At 48.4% G+C, this 16,274-nt stretch overlaps 1 protein-coding gene across 5 annotated transcripts in view; it reads right to left on the reverse strand.

Annotated features, from left to right (window-relative positions):
- Positions 1–16,274, reverse strand: part of ATP10A (ATPase phospholipid transporting 10A (putative)) — a 181,802-nt gene that overhangs the window by 52,970 nt on the left and 112,558 nt on the right. For all 5 annotated transcript variants that reach the window (XR_014015259.1, XM_081227118.1, XM_081227120.1 and 2 more), the window contains exon 3: positions 8,498–8,583. Coding sequence is in view for 4 of the 5 variants with exons in the window: in XM_081227118.1 (XP_081083244.1) it covers positions 8,498–8,583 (86 nt within the window). In the remaining variant the exon portion in view is untranslated. The remainder of the gene's footprint in view (positions 1–8,497; positions 8,584–16,274) is intronic.

Raw genomic sequence — 16,274 nt, forward strand, 5'->3', positions numbered from 1 at the left:
ACCAATTAAGAAGAAAGTTGACAAAAACACAAAACCAAAAACACAAAATCAAAGCAAAGTGCCAATAGAAGAATGAAGCAAAGAAACAAACCAACGAAAATGATTAAAAAAAAGAGAAAAAGAGAAAGGAGAAAGAAGACAGAACAAAAGAAAGGCAACATAGAAACAGAAATTTTTAAAAAAATAGAAAATATATTTTAAAAAATGACAAACAAAACCCCAGAAAAATGGTAAAAACAAAATCAATCAAACAAAAACGGAGAAATACATACGTAAAAAAACAAAAACAGAGCCAAATAAAACAAAAAGCAAGAGAATAACCAGACAAATAGAAGAACTCAAAAACGAAATCAAACAATTAGGATTAGAACCAACAGAAACACATAACCTAAAAACAAAACGAAAGCAATGTGCCTACTTAAGAATAAAGCAAGGAAACAGAACAAACAGGTAAAAATGATTTTTAAAAATAGGATAAAATAAAATAAAAAAGGAAAAATCACAGGATAACAGAAAAGCAAAGTAGAAATGGAAATATATTTTTTAAAAAGAAAGAAAAAATATATTAAAGAAAAAGAAGAAAAAATAAGGGAAAAGAACAGAGAACCAAAGAAAAGCAAAGCAAAAATAAAAATATATAAAAAAATAAAAATAGGGCTTCCCTGGTGGCGCAGTGGTTGAGAGTCCACCTGCCGATGCAGGGGACACGGGTTTGTGCCCCGGTCCAGGAAGATCCCACATGCCACGGAGTGGCTGGGCCCGTGAGCCATGGCCGCTGAGCCTGTGCATCCAGAGCCTGTGCTCCGCAACGGGAGAGTCCACAACAGTGAGAGGCCCGTGTAACGCAAAATAAATAAAAAAATAAAAATAAAAATAAACGTTATAAAACATGGAGACCCCAGGAGACCAAAAAAAACTAAAACACCACCACCAAACAAACAAAAAAAGAAAGAAAAAAAACCCCAACAACAACAAAAGCTAGAACCAACGACAGAATGAATCAAATAAATAGAATTAATAGTAATAATTATACTTCCCTGGGGTCTCCGCTGTAAGTGTCCTTGCACACACCATGAACCACAGCCCACCTCCACCTCCTCTGCCTCCCCAAGAGCCTGTCCTCTGCCTCTAGGCTGGTCTCTGGACCTGCTGTGGGCCCTGTGGGGACCACACAGACTCTGATCTGGCCTGATTCCTGCGTGTGCTACCCCCAAAGTCCACAGCTGCCAGAGCTAGACTGTCTTCATTTGTGGGAACACTCATTGTCTACTCAGGTATTCCACAGACGCAGGGACTACCTAGCTGATCGCGGGGATTTAATTTTCAGCTTGTACAGCTGATGGAAAAATTTTTGATATTTTTCCTTAGCCACCCTGTCCCTGGGGTTCAGCTTTGGTTTTATCCCCACCTCTGTGTGTGGTCCACCCACAGGAGTCCAGTCCTGAGGCTGCCTTCGAGCTCTTGGGTCAATCCCTGTGAGGACCGGGCACAGAGGTGGTATGACTACTTGGATCGCAGAGCCCTGGCAGCGCCAAATGCACAAAGAAGCCAACAGCCACGGGTGCAAGAGATATGGCCATAGTGAGGGCCTTTTCTGGTGCCTGGCATAAGGCACGTGAAGTCCAGCCCTGGCCCGGCTTTTTCTGGTGCCCAGCTGCAGGCGCGCAAGGGCCAGCTCTGGGTGTGCTTCTTTTATTGTTGTCGGCAGGCTCTGGCGTGTGGGGAGAGAGAGGCTACAACAGTGGCTCCTGACCCTGCGTGTGACTCAGCAGAAGCGCCCTGTTTCCATGGCAGTCCATTCTTCCTCCGTAGGCATTTCCTGCTGTGGATTTCCTCCCTTCCATCCCTTCAGTCCATCTCCCCACAGCCAACGGCAGTTCTCACTCTGGGTCTGTTCTCCAATCCCCACACACCAGCTCCCAGCCCCCCTGCACACCTGTGAACAGACGTACAGATCGTCTGTGTATTTCTCACTCTGTCCCGTCTGCCACAGATTGACCGCTTCACCCTCTTCCAACAGCCTCAAATGCGTCCCTTCTGTCCCAATCGAATTCCCCGTCAGAGAGGGTGTTTCCCCAAATTCGGAAATATCTCCTCTGCTTCAGCTTCCCCACCCCAGGATGCAGGTCCCATCCAGCTTCCTCTCCTCCTCCTTCTCCCTTCTTTTTTTCTGTCCTACACACTTATGCAGGGATCTTTATAGTCCTTTCTGGTGTCCAAGATCTTCTGCTAGTTCTCCGCAGGTGTTCTGTGAAAACTGTTGCATCTATAGGTGTATTCCTGATGCATCTGTGGAGAGAGATGAACTCCACGTCCTCCTACTCCTCCACCATCTTGAATCCGCTACTCACTGGCTATTTCTTTAATCCACCTTCTTCTCACACTCTCTGTGCATCACTGCCCTAATTCAGGCTTCCAAATTTCCCTACTGCAGCCTTCGATGCATGCCTTGTGGCTTGGATGCCACCAGCCTTGGCCCTTCCTGTCCATTTCTCACCCAGGCACCAATCGATGTTTCAGGGTGCAGGCTGGAGTGCTGTGTTCTCCTGGGAGCATCCTGCGGGATCTCTGACTTCCTCTGGCACACACGGCCACTCTGCGCCCTGGGAGGGCCCATCCTGTGCAGGCTCTTGGCCCCGGCCACCCATGCTGCACGTCCTGCTACCCATGCTGTTGGCCCAGCGCGTCCTACCTTGGGGAGCTTGGCCTGCTACCCTGGGCTCACATTTTACAGCCCTCGGGAAGATGCTTTGCTAACACTAAGCTCCCCAGACCCCACAGCCAGGAGACTCTGTGGTATTTTGTGCTTCCCTGTCTCTGCTTGTAAAGACGGGCTCCTCACATGTTCTTCCAACCTGCACCCCATGCCCACCCCAGTCCCTGGCAAATGCTGAGGCTTCCTGGCCCTCAGCTTTGGGGTGGTCCAGCCCACGGGGATGTCGGAAGGAAACCAAAGGAGTGGACAGAGGCGAGGGAGGATGAGGGCGTGTCTCGGCTCCTCCTAGGAGAGTGCTGGGCTGGTTGTGTCTCTCAACCAGGGTGGTGAGCCTCCCAGGCGCCCCCTGGACATGAGTCCCCAGGGGCCACTCCCCTCACCCCCTTGGGACCACTGGGCCTCACGGTGACCACAGCTCAGCTGCTCCTAACCCTTGTGGCTGCCTTAAGCCCTAGCCCCTCCTGCAGAAATGGACCCTTGGCTAATAGCCCCACACATTCAAATTTGAGCATCTGACCTGTTTCCAGAAGGGACCCGACTGACACAGGTAGAGAGGATGGAAGGAGAGATAACCCCTTCTACTGCCGAGTCCTAGGCATCATCTTCTTTAAAATAATAGTTGCTCAGGTTTCTGTTTATCTATGTAAGTACAGAAATGACCCGACTGTGTTTTGTGCCAATGTTAGGTTTTCTTGAGATGTAAATATCAGTTAAAGGTGCTAAGGTAAAATGAAAATATTCCGATTTTAGAGTCTAGCTGACGCAGTTACAATTCGTCTCAAAGCCTGGTCCTTGGGAGTGAGGACATTTTGGATATAAACTCACACAGAGCTCCATCCAGATGCTGGGCTGGGGGGCTGGGGGAACTGCCAGGGTGTCCTGGGGTGACCACAGTCTTGGAGCATGCCATCTGCCGGGGTGGGGTGGGGGTGCTGCCCCAACAAGCACACCCTGGGCTCTGGATGGCAGCCAGTGTCCTGAAGCCTCATGTGGTCAAGCAGGCTCTGTGGCCCACGGGGAGGGACCACAGAACCTGCTCCACGGAGAACTTAGGATAAGAAATGGAGCCTGGCTTTACAGCTGGAAATGGAATTTCACATCAGATGATGAAACCAACCAACCTCTTTGCTTTATTTATTCTTTAGGAGTAAGTGAAAATGTTTGGTTGACTGGTGGCTTCAAAGCCCACATTGTCCTGCCCTGGAGTTGCTGAGCGAGCTGAGCAGGGAGCCCTGAGCAGCCAGATCCCCCATCCACAGCGGCTCTCTGGGCTGCCAGGGCCCAAGGCAGCTGAAGAGGTGGGGAACAATGTTATTTCCAGCTCCTGTCTCTGAGGATTTCATAAGTGCTTAACTACAGGGACTGCATTAAAAACTAGTGAGCATTAAAGTGCACTTGAATAATGATGCACCTGATACTTTTATTTTAACAGCTTGAGCTATATTTCATATACCATGAAACTCACCCATTTAAGGTGTACAGTTCAGGGTTTTTTATATTCACAGACTTGTGCAGTGCTCCCCACCAGCTAATTTGAGAATGTTTTCATTAGAAAGAAACCCTGTACCCAATGGCAGTCACTCCCCATTCCCATCCCACCCCCCAACCGTGGCAAACCACGAATCCACTTTTTGCTTCTAAAGATATTCTTACTGTGGACATTTCACACCAATGGGACCACACACCATGGCTGACACCACCCTCTTGCACTAAGTGCTCTGATTCACACTGTGTCTTTCACTCCATTCAATGTCAGCCACTGTTCTCTCCAGAATTAGGAGGAAGCCGGGGCTCGGAAACACAGGATAACTTTCCTAAGGCCATTTGCCCAGGGGAGGGGAAGAGCTGGAATTCAAACTTGGGACTTCTTGGTACGACCCCAAGCAAGCTTAGTTCTCCAGCTGCAAACAGCTAAGGTTTCCAGTTTGGATGGACTGGTCCAAATAAGAGTGAAACCTGTTGGCCTGTCCAGTGGCCTATAGTCCTGGGCTCTTCAGTGTGAGTGAGGCTACAGGGCGGCAGCTGAGTTTAGGCTGAAGGAAAGCCATCAGGAGCAGAAAGTGAGAGCCAGCAAACCAGGGAACGGGCTCAGCAGCTGGTCTACCCCCTGGGTCTAAATCTCAGCTCTACTACCCAGGTTAGCCCCACCCCTGAGCATCAGGACCAGTAGCGGGGATGGGGCCTCCTCCCTTCCTTCTGGCTGGAAGCAGGACTCAGGACCTGGGGTGACCAGGCCCCTCCCAGAGGCCCTGCTCAACTGCCCTACCCCTCCCCTCGGCACTCTTCCTGGAGACTTCAGCCCGAGTCACGGAGGGAAGAGCTTTTAACACACTGCCACCAACATCCAACCTCCAGAGCTCCTGGCTGGACAGGCCTAGCTGGGAGAGGGGCCTGTCTGCACCCTGACATTCTTGTAGCAAATCCCAAATATCGCCTGGTAGAGAGAGCAAGTCACAAATGCATGGAGGTTTAGGCACGCAGAGGCCTGAACTGGCCGGGCTCTATAGCATGAGCCTCGGGGCAGGATGGCTTGTTGGGAAAAGTAAGAGAAAGCATGACAAGGCTGGACCAGAGCGGGAAGAGGTTTCACCTGGGAGAGTTGCCCTTCTTGCCTTTCTTGGGCAACGTGCCAGAGAAAATGACGCATGCTGGGAACACTTGCTGGCGGCATCTGTCTGAGCGGCCAAGTCAGCCTAGCCGGCCATAGGCACAATGCCATCCACTTGAGGCCATCTTCCCAAGAAAGAGGCAGCTGGGGCACCAAGTCAGCTGAGGGCTGGCTTGGAGGCAATGTAGGGTCTTCAGGTGGGCGAGGGGCCAAGGGACACCCCTTTCCCAGATCACTGAATCCCTTCGCATGGAGGTCCCCACGGAGATCTCCAGCCTGGCCTTTTGTTATCTTCTCTCTTCCAAACAAGTGTCCCTCTTCTGTTTTTGAGGCTTTCATCTCTGGCCCTGTCCCTCCTTTTCAAGCCACATTTCTAGAAAGAGTGGTTGAAAATACAATTCCTCTTCCACCTCCTATAATCTGGGCTCTACTCCGACAGTGCGGCCCTCCCCTTTCCCAGGCTCCTGTGGAGTCCAGCATCTGGCAGACCTCCTTCCTAAATGTCCCCCTGGGCCTCCTCCACTGGGCGTTGCCTTTGGAACCACATCCCCAAGGGATCCTGCTCCTGCCTGTTGGGATTGCTTTGTCTTCATTCCTTTTCTCTCTTGCCTTCTGTCCCATGTTGGTCTGGTGTCTCCTTGTCCTCAAACACAAACTCTAGACAGAGGTTCCTCAAACCTGTGTCTTTAGCGCCTACTCCCCTGAATTCCTGTCACATAGATTTTTTTCTGTCAGCTGGGTCACTCCACCGAATGCACTGGCCAGCTCCTCAAATGCAGGGAATCCCAAACCCCATCTCTCCTCCACCTATAGCTCCCCATGATCCATACATAGTAGCCAAACCATCCTCCCAGCCTCCTCTTCCACTCTATCTCCCTCCCCAGGGAACATGTGAGTTCTCGCCTTTGCCTCCCTCCTGACCTGTCTCTCTCCCTGCTCTATAGTATGATAGTAATAATATATTACTATATAGTAATATAGTCATAGAAATGTTAACAACAGCAGCAATGACCATAATAGTGGCCAATGTTTATTAAGCACCCACCCTTCTGAAAGCTTTCCATGTATTAAATTGACAAAGCTTTGCACCCAGGACACGAGGGGGCTCCTGGATTCTCCCCATTATATAGATGAGTAACGTTCAGTAGTTCGCCAGAGCTATCTTGCTGGAAAGCATGGGCTCCAGAGTCTGCCAGCCTCAGCACTAAGCCAGAGTTGGTCAATACCCCTGTTTAACACAGAGGTAGCTCCCAAGGGCAGGACCAAGAGCTGCTGACTTGGGGCTAAATCTCCTGCAGCACTAATCCAAGTCTGGGGCAGGCAACAAGAGTGTGGGGAGCGCCTGAGAACAGGGCTCCAGAGGCCCCACAGAGCAGGAAAGCACAGGCCAGGGTACAGTCAGGAGAAGGAGATCTAGCTTTTTCCTTTGGGAGAGTTGGCACCAAAAAATTACCCCATCAGCAAGAATGTCCACAGAACATTCTCCCTAGAGGCTGCCCCCACCTCCTTCACAGTAGTCATTTCAGGGTCTGTGGATCCAGCATCTGCTCTGTTCTGCCCGCCTGACCGGGGAGATTTGGGGTGGTGCAGAGGACGGTGCCACATGTGTGAAGCCCAGGGGAGCCAAAGGGGCTGAGAAACCCACAGCAGACCAGTTTCGGGTGGACGGCTGAGTATCTTCCCCCAAATTTTACAGATGACATTTTAGCATTTTTCTAATGAGCTTTTAGTCTCCTTTAACTGGTTCCTTTAAGGGGTGATCTAACACTTTCAAGTTCTAGTCGATCCTCAGGCAAGTATCCGCAATTTCAGCAGGTGACAGGCAGTATCTGGCCCTTCACGTTCACACTTTTCATTCACTAACTCTCCCCCTGCCCCCCAACATGATGGGAAGCCTGCCACGTGCTGGGCAAAGGCAACATTGCTGGACATGTCAGCAAAGCAGAAGACTTGACCTCACACTGAAAGCTCTCAGCAGTGGAGCCCCTCCAGAAGCAGAGCGCCTGTGTTACCTGTGTGTCCTAGGCACCCACACTGCACCTGGTCAGCTGGCCCTCAGAGCCGGACAGCCATGGGAGGCCCCAATTCTCCAGGTCACACCTGTGGTCCCCAGGCTCATGCCCACACAGCCGGCTCCCTCTGTGGGGGGCGCCCCCACCGCCCCCAGCAGGCAGCTCTACAACTCCACGCTACACCCTGTTCTCTCCCTCCTCCCTTTTCCCCACACTGCCCAGCCAAGTCGTGCACAACTATTAACATGATTACGGTAATTTCCAACCATTCACAGAAGCAGAGATACCAGTCCATACTTCCCATGGACCCCCAGCCCAGCTTCAACAAGGACCAACAGATGGCCAATCCAATGTCATTCATCTACGTTTCTTGTCTCTCTGTTTTGGAGCAAGGAGCTGGACAACTTAACATGTTCTAGGACTTCTTATTTTGTTTACTGTCGCTCTAACTAGAGTGAAATAAACATGAAGGCAGGTATTTCTTTTCTATTCAGTTCACTGTGTTATCCCCAGAGCCTTGAAAAGAGCCTAGCACACAGTAGGTGCTCAGCAAATACTCGTTCAATGTCTGAGTGCATGAATGAAGGAATGAACTTCCAGGCAGGCTCCTCCTGCCTGGGGCCTGTGCTTACATTTATGGGGCCACATGTAGTCAAACTTGTTTCCCACGTCCCCACCTTCTCTGGCTGCTAGAGGGAGGGGATCTGACAAACTTCTACTGCTGACAGGCTCTTACCAAGCAGTCCCATGAGCTCAGGTGCAGGGCAACATTCCTCAAAGGCTGCACCAAGTGGCAAAGAATATATATATATATATAGTACTGTACTATACTATACAAAGTGGACCATTGAACAACATGGGTTTGAGCTGTGCAGTTCCACTTATTCACAGGTTTTTTTTCAATAAACACAGTATTACACCATCCGAGATTGGCTGAATCCATGGATTCACATCCAGAGGGCAGACTGTGGGGCTTGAGCATCCATGGATTCTGGTATCCCCGGCAGGTCCTGGAACCAATCCCCCATCGACACTGACCATGTGAATTTTCAACTGGGTGGGGGTTGGCATCCCCCAACCCATGTTGCTCAAGGGTTGACCGCATATGTACATATAGTTTGTCAAACAGAAGGGGAAGCCCAGGCGAGGTCTGATACTCACATGCACCCACGAAACCTAGTCAGGTCGTTGTTGGGCTTCTCACACTCGATTACGCTGGTGAACGTCAAAGGATTGAATTCGGAGACCTAAAATAATAGCGCATACACATTAGAGAGATCTGGACTCAGCCTGTCCATCTAAAAGGCACTTGCCTCTCTGTCTCCCACCCACAGCAGGAACATTTCATGAAGAAGGACTCTTCCTTGTAACCTGTGCAGAGTCTCTCTCTCACACACACACATACACACCACACACAGAGCGCTTGGCCTGTGCATCTTTGTTTTTACAGTGAATGACAGTGAGCCCATAGAACTGTAGCTCTAATGCAAATTAAGCACATATGGTATAAGAGGGAAGCCACTAGTGACGGGAAGGAATGAGTGAGTTTCTTGAGACAGACCAGCACTTTCCAACTTTCTATACAGATTTAGAGAAGCAGATTCCATCTGGAAAATAGGAACTTAGAATAAAAATATCACTTCCTCAATGTGCGCTAAAAATTCTTCACAGATATTTGGGGAAAAACAGTTAAATAATCAATGTGTCAGCCAACAATTTCTTTATTATTCTGCTTGATGAAAAAATGACAGCTCACCACAAAAAAAGTCCTTCACTTAGTATTTGGCATTGATAGATGCAGCAAGGCCTAGCTTGCGTGGAGAGATGAGGAGTGGGGAGAGGGAAGGGGTGAGAGGAGGGGGGTGGTAGGGAGGGAGGAGAGAAATACCGGGAATACGTCTTCAGTGTAAACAACTGAGTACATTTATGTGTTTTTAAAAATCAGCTTGCTTTGATCAGGCTGGCCACTCTCTTTTCTCCATAAGTGTCACACGTGGTTAAAAAAAGGGGGGGGGACCTGTCTTTGCTCACGCAAGCATAGTGTCACAAAAAAAGTGCAACTGGTTAAAAATCAAAGGAATGCCATAAACATTGTTGACACCCACCCATATAACTATTACTCCATCACAACAATGCCCTCCCTGGGACAGGATATGGGACTCAAAAGTCCGTCCTGACTGTTTTCCCGTATAGCATGTACATTAAAAGAACTCACTACATAGTAGTAGCTCAATTCAGTAGCTGAAAGGAAAGTGCCATTTTAAAAGGCTCTTCCTGAAGTTTCATTAGCCATCGGCCCCTCTCTCCGTGGACTGAAATGGCCTTTGGCTCTGTTCCAGAGTAACGCTATGCTTGGAGAAGCGGTGTTTATTTCAAGCCTTGTGCTTCTCTTGAAGCCAGTTGGCTGACTTTTCCAGAGCAGACATCTGCAGATACAGTGCCCAGGACGGCCATGAGGGAGGGAGTTCTGCAGCACACCAGGGTTATTCTTGGCAGACAGGGAGGGTAGACTTAAAATACTCTGTCTCTGTTTATGATTCTTTCTCTCTAAGAAAAATGTAATGTGCATGGCTCAGAAACGGTAGAACATTCTGTCTCTGGGGCTTCAGAGCTGCATTTGTAACGTTCTACTAATAACCATGTGCCTTGGGGAATGTGCATCCCCAGGGCATGGGATGTCTGGCCTCGTCTGCTTTGTCTGGAACTGGGGAGGATTTTTAGAGCTGGAGGGGTTTTGAGAGACTGTTATGGGTTAAACTGTGTCTCCTTACCCCACCCCCAGAATCCATACGTTGAAGTCCTAACCCCCAGTACCTCAGAATGTGAGTGTATTTGGATATAGGGTCTTTACAAAGATAATTATGGTAAAATGTGATCAAGGTTAGCCCTCATACAATCTGCTTGGTGTACTTATAAGAAGAGGGAATTTGGACACAGACACAAACTGAGGGAAGACTGTGAAAAGAAAAAGGGAAGAGACACCCATCTACAAGCCAAGGAGAGGGGCTTCAAAGACAGCAACCTTGTGGACACCCTGATCTTGGACTCTGCAGCCTCCAGCACTGTGAGAAAATAAATTTGTTGTTTGGGCCACTCCTAGTCCTAACAAACTAATACAGAGACCATCTCCAAGTTTTCCGTTTAAAAAGGGTTTCATGTCCAGAGCACACATTTTGGATGAGGAAATTCTACTTACCTTGTTTCCAACGTAATTGGCAATCTCTTAATAACTCTATTTAAGAAATATATTTATTCATCACTCCATCCAATCATCTACCCATCTCCTTCATGCCAAACTGGCCTCAAGGTAGTGCCCAAGTCATCCAACAGCCAACCTTCTGTTGATCTGGCACCGGAGCATGGAGAGAAGGTCCAGTCTACCCTTCCATCCCAAGCATGCTAACTCCATTTTTTGAAAAAGCAGACACAAAGTTGGGGAAGGTGAAAAAGTTCTGGAGATGGATGGTGGTGACTGTTGCACAAGAATGTGAATGTACTTAATGTCACAGAACTGTACATTTAAAAAAAAGTTAAAATGGGGAACTCCCTGGTGGTCCAGTGGTTAGGACTCCACACTTTCTCTCTGCGCTTTCACTGGCGAGGGCCCAGGTTCAATCCCTGGCCAGGGAACTAAGATACTGCAAGCTGCACAGCGAGCCAAAAAAAAAAAGAAAAAAGAAATGTTCAAAGCAATAAAGAGACTCTATCTAAAAAAAAAACAAACAACAAATAAGGGTTAAAATGGTAAATTTTGTTGTTATGTGTATTTTACCACAAAAAAAAGTTTAAAGAAAGCAAATATAAACAAGCATTGAGAATTGACTGTGAAGAAACAGATGAATAATCAAGTAGCACCTAGCTCAGAGATCCAGGAATTTCAGCACAAATACAGAGAGCCTCATGCTTAACTCACCCGAGGGCACCTCTGTACCAGTATCTATAGCATAATCATCAATTACAGCTACAATGTTTTATAGGTCACCTAATGCCAGGCATTGTGCTAAGTGCTGTTCACCACCGCTCACAACACCACAATGAGGTTGGTTTTCAAATTACCTTTAATGTGGGATAATTAAGGACCATGCCCAAGGTCAAGAGACCTTGGAGCAAGTGAGGGAAGCTCCTTGGCCTCTCAGACATCCAGCTCAGCCGCCGACCTCACCGAGACTATCTTGCATTAACAAGAAAAGATGACGTATGTATAAGCCAGAAGGTGTACAATTGGTTCCACAGAAATTACCAAGGAAACAAACATGTCAACGTTTGAATGTTTTCAAAAACCTGCGTCAATTAAATGTACCCCCTTCCCATCTTCAGCAATGCCCCTGGATGTAGTTAGCACGGTTCACCCAAAACCGGAGTAAAAAAATCAGGAGCCCTGGGATTTACTCCTAGTTCTTCTGATTAAGAAATGCAGACCTCTGGGCTTCCCTGGTGGCGCAGTGGTTAAGAGTCTGCCTGCCGATGCAGGGGACACGGGTTCGTGCCCTGGTCCGGGAAGATCCCACATGCCGCAGAGCAGCTGGGCCCGTGAGCCATGGCCGCTGAGCCTGCACTCCGGAGCCTGTGCTCCACAACGGGAGAGGCCACAACAGTGAGAGGCCCGCGTACCACAAAAAAAAAAGAAAAAAGAAATGCAGACCTCTTGGCATTTAGACTTGCCTCTCCAAGATCTCTGGAGCCCTGTGAATTCACAGTTCCATGAATGCAGAGGTGATTCTAACTCCACCCCCACCCCTCCACCTGCAATGGCGCTGCAGGCGCTGGAAGGCGCTGCAGAAGCAGCATGATCCACGAGGATACCTTCACACCGGCAGGCCTTCAGCCGTGCCACCCACTCTCTGCAGCTTGGTCACAGCACACCCGGCATCTTGGGCCAAGTGCAGCTGACGTCATTCACTGCAGAGCCTGCATGTCCAAACAAGCACCTTACTGGCAATAAAATGCACATGGTTTCTGCTGCAAACATTTCTCAAGCTTCTTTGGATGAAGTGATTTGACCTCATCAGGTAGGTGGAAAAGAAGAGGCAGGGTGGTGACACAGGGGAGAGCCCTGGGCCCTGCCTTTGAACTTGTATTTCTCTAGAAACTGTGGCAGCTGAGAACCTTGTGAGCCAAGTCACCCCAGATTGTGGTCCCTACTTCTTCCCTCCACAGATGCCCAGTTCCCACATCCTCCTGGCACCTGGCACTCTCTCAGGTAGAACAGCTACCTGCGCAGGTGCCATGTCCCTGGTTCAACCACACAGGGGAGTCTGGTATCGAATGCAGTGCCCAGACCAGTCGCTGAATGAATGTTTGATTCACCAGGAAGATTCTTTTTTTTTTTAATTGGAGTATAAATGCTTTACAATGTTGTGTTAGTTTCTGCTGTACAATGAAGTGAATCAGTTATATGTATACCTATATACCCTTTCTCATGGACCTCCCTCCCACGCACCCCCATCCCACCCCCTTAGGTCGTCACAAAGCACCAACCTGAGCTTCCTGTGCTTTACAGCATGTTCCCACTAGGTATCTATTTTACACATGGTAGTGTATGTATGTCAATCCTGATCTTCCAATTCATCCCACCCTCTCCTTCCCCTCCTGTGTCCACATGTCCGTGCTCTACATCTACATCTCTATTCCTGCCCTACAAATAGGTTCATCTGTACCATTTTTCTAGATTCCACATATATGTGTTAATAAGCGATATTTGTTTTTCTCTTTCTGACTTACTTCACTCTGTATGACAGTCTCTAGGTCCATCCACATCTCTACAAATGACCCAGTTACGTTTCTTTTCGTGGCTGAGTAATATTCCATTGTATGTATGTACCACAACTTCTTTATCCATTCACCTGTCAATGGACATTTAGGTTGTTTCCATGTCCTGGCTATTGTAAATAGTGCTGCAATGAACACTGGGGTACATGTGTCCTTTTGAATTATGGTTTTCTGAGGGTATATGCCCAGTATTGGGATTGCTGCATCCTATGGTGGTTCTATTTTTAGTTTTTTAAGGAACCTCCAGACTGTTTTCCATAGTGGTTGTATCAATTTACATTCCCACCAACAGTGTATGAGGGGGTTCCCTTTTCTCCACACCCTGTCCAGCATTTATTGTTTGTAGATTTTTTGATGATGGCCATTATGACCGGTGTGAGGTGATATACCTCACTGCAGTTTTGATTGGCATTTCTCTAATAATTAGTGATGCTGAGCATCTTTTCATGTGCCTCTTGACCATCTGTATGTCTTCTTCGGTGAAATGTCTATTTAGGTCTTCCACCCATTTTTAAATTGGGTTGTTTGTTTTTTTGATATTGAGTTCCACGAGCTGTTTGTATATTTTGGAGATTAATCTTTTGTCTGTTGCTTCGTTTGCAAATATTTTCTCCCATTCTGAGGGTTGTCTTTTCATCTTGTTATGGTTTCCTTTGCTATGCAAAATTCTGTTATCAATCTTGTGTTTCACGTTTGCATTAAATTAGTGGTCCCCAACCCTTTTGGCACCAGGGACTGGTTTCGTGGAAGATGATTTTTCCATGGATGGGGGTAGGGTGGTGTTGGGTGGGGGATGGTTCAGGCTTTGGACCATTACTGGTCCACGGCCTGGGGGTTGGGGACCACTGCATTAAATGAATGACTAATAAATACTCTGTAAAAGCAAAAGTGGACTTCCTCTATCCTAAAACAGAAGCAGCGATGTCTGAAAAAGGCCATTTATAGTCCATTAAAGCAGACACATTATTTTTTATCATAAAAAAGTTTACATAGGAATTCCCTGGTGGTGCAGTGGTTAAGAATCAGCCTGCCAATACAGGGGACAAGGGTTCAAGCCCTGGTCCAGGAAGATCCCACATGCTGCGGAGCAACTAAGCCTGTGTGCCACAACTACTGAGCCTGCACTCTAGAGCCGCTAGCCACAACTACTGAGCCCGCAAGCCACAACTACTGAGTCCGTGTGCCACAACTACTGAAGCCCGCGCACCTAGAGCCCATGCTCCGCAAGAAGAGAAGCCACTGCAACGCGAAGCCCCCGCACCGCAACGAAGAGTAGGCCCTGCTCGCTGTGACTAGAGAAAGCCCACGCAGCAACAAAGACCCAATGCAGCCAAAAATAAATAAATATATTTTAAAAATTAAAAAAATAATTAAAAAAAATTAAAATGTTACATAAACCAGTTTACATTGCTTTGCCAATGGGACAAGCAGGTGCTGCCAGCAGGAACCCCACCTGGATCTCCCTGTGGAGACTTCAGAGTGAGGCTGTGTTGTCTTGGTCTCTGGGTCCCAGAGGAGGCTGGTTAGAGGACCCACAGAGCCTGGCAACACCACCTCCTGCACCAGCGGCCAGACCTGGGCACACATGAGCTCCTTCTATTCTCTGCCTCTGGGACCCCCATCCTGAAGACGCCCTTTGTGTCCTGTGGTCTGTCATGATCTCCTCCACACAAGAGACTCAGGGTTCCAGCCTCAACATCACTGCCCCACAGTGGCCTTCGAAGGCTGATCACCCTACTTCGGCTGCTGAACTATGGAATGAGACCTGTACCTCCATACAGCAGCCAGGCTCTGCCCAGGGGTCCCCGAGGTGACCCTGTTGGCTGCCCCCATCTCTCCTGGCACCTGTTCCTGCACTCTGGTGCCTTGGAGAGGCCCACACCTTTCCACATGGCTTCCTTTGCCCTCCCACCTGACTCCACCTGGCTAACCACCCCCTGCACTTCAGGATGTGGACAGCCCCCTGCCTTAGGTTGGGCAGGCGGGTACTGCTACTCCGAGCTTGCATGGCCCCCACACACATTGCTCCTTCCCTAGACCTCAGATTCTCTGAGGACAGGACTTCTGTTTCCTCAAGACCAGCACAGGGTCTGGTGCACACATGACCCAGGGGTGACAGATGCTTATTCCTCAAGGATCTCATGTACCACAAGCTCCCGAATAGACCCAGAGCTCCATGCTGAGCCCTTGGAGGCCTGGACCCCTTGATTCCCAGGCACTCCCCACCTGATGCTAAGGCAGATGGGGCTGCCAGGGGGCCTGGTAGGGCCTCTCTGTGTTCCAGAAAGCACAGTCCCTCTTTTACAAGTGTGAGGGTAGCAATATCAAATGATTTTTTCATAGCCTCTAATCTGGCTGCTTATTTATTTATTTAATACCTGCATTAAATTAGGCCAAGCATTTAACCCAAATGCATGGAATAACTACCCCAACTCTTATTTTCCGTTTTTAGTACAATTTGTATTTACTACACGCCTGTCAGTGCTGTGGGCATTCAAAAGAGGGCAGACGGCCCAATACTGAATGAGGGAATGAATGAATGAATTTACTTATTTACTGCAAAGATTAGATTGCCAAATCAATATTTTCAGTCAGTTACCCTGAAATGGGAAAGAAATCATCTACCACGGTGTCCCCTGGCACATGGCAGGGTGTCCCCTGATCAATCCGTTTTTATTAAATAACTAAAAACCTGAATGAAACCAAAGGCACTCTGGTCCTGGGGGCAGCAGAAGCCAAATGTATAAGGAGTCTTCAACCAAAGAATCTTCTCTCCAGTTGGTTTCATAGTTCAGTGTAACACTGGGAGTTTATGCCCAATACAAACAGAAATAGAATAGAAGTGATCACAAAACACATTTAAGCAACTAATCTACAATTGCAGGAGTTTCACTATCATTTAACACGTTCTAGATTCATAAGTGCATAAGGAGGCTGGCACAGCAGCTGGTGACAGGGCCCTGGACGGCAGGCAGTCCAGAATGTGGCGATTTTTCTGAGTGCCACACCGGCTCCTGATCCATCAGCGTCTCCAGGGAAACAAAGCTGACAGGGACAGCAGACAGGCATCAGGGCCTCAGCGGGCCTCACAGGAGGCTTCCGAAGCTCAGCGTCTTTGACAGCTGATAGAGACCTGATCGAGGGGTGTCTGGGCTGAGGCCTTCTTTTT

This window comes from Mesoplodon bidens (genome assembly GCF_964165515.1).
Source record: "Mesoplodon bidens genome assembly, chromosome: 3".
Classification (NCBI taxonomy): domain Eukaryota; kingdom Metazoa; phylum Chordata; class Mammalia; order Artiodactyla; family Ziphiidae; genus Mesoplodon; species Mesoplodon bidens.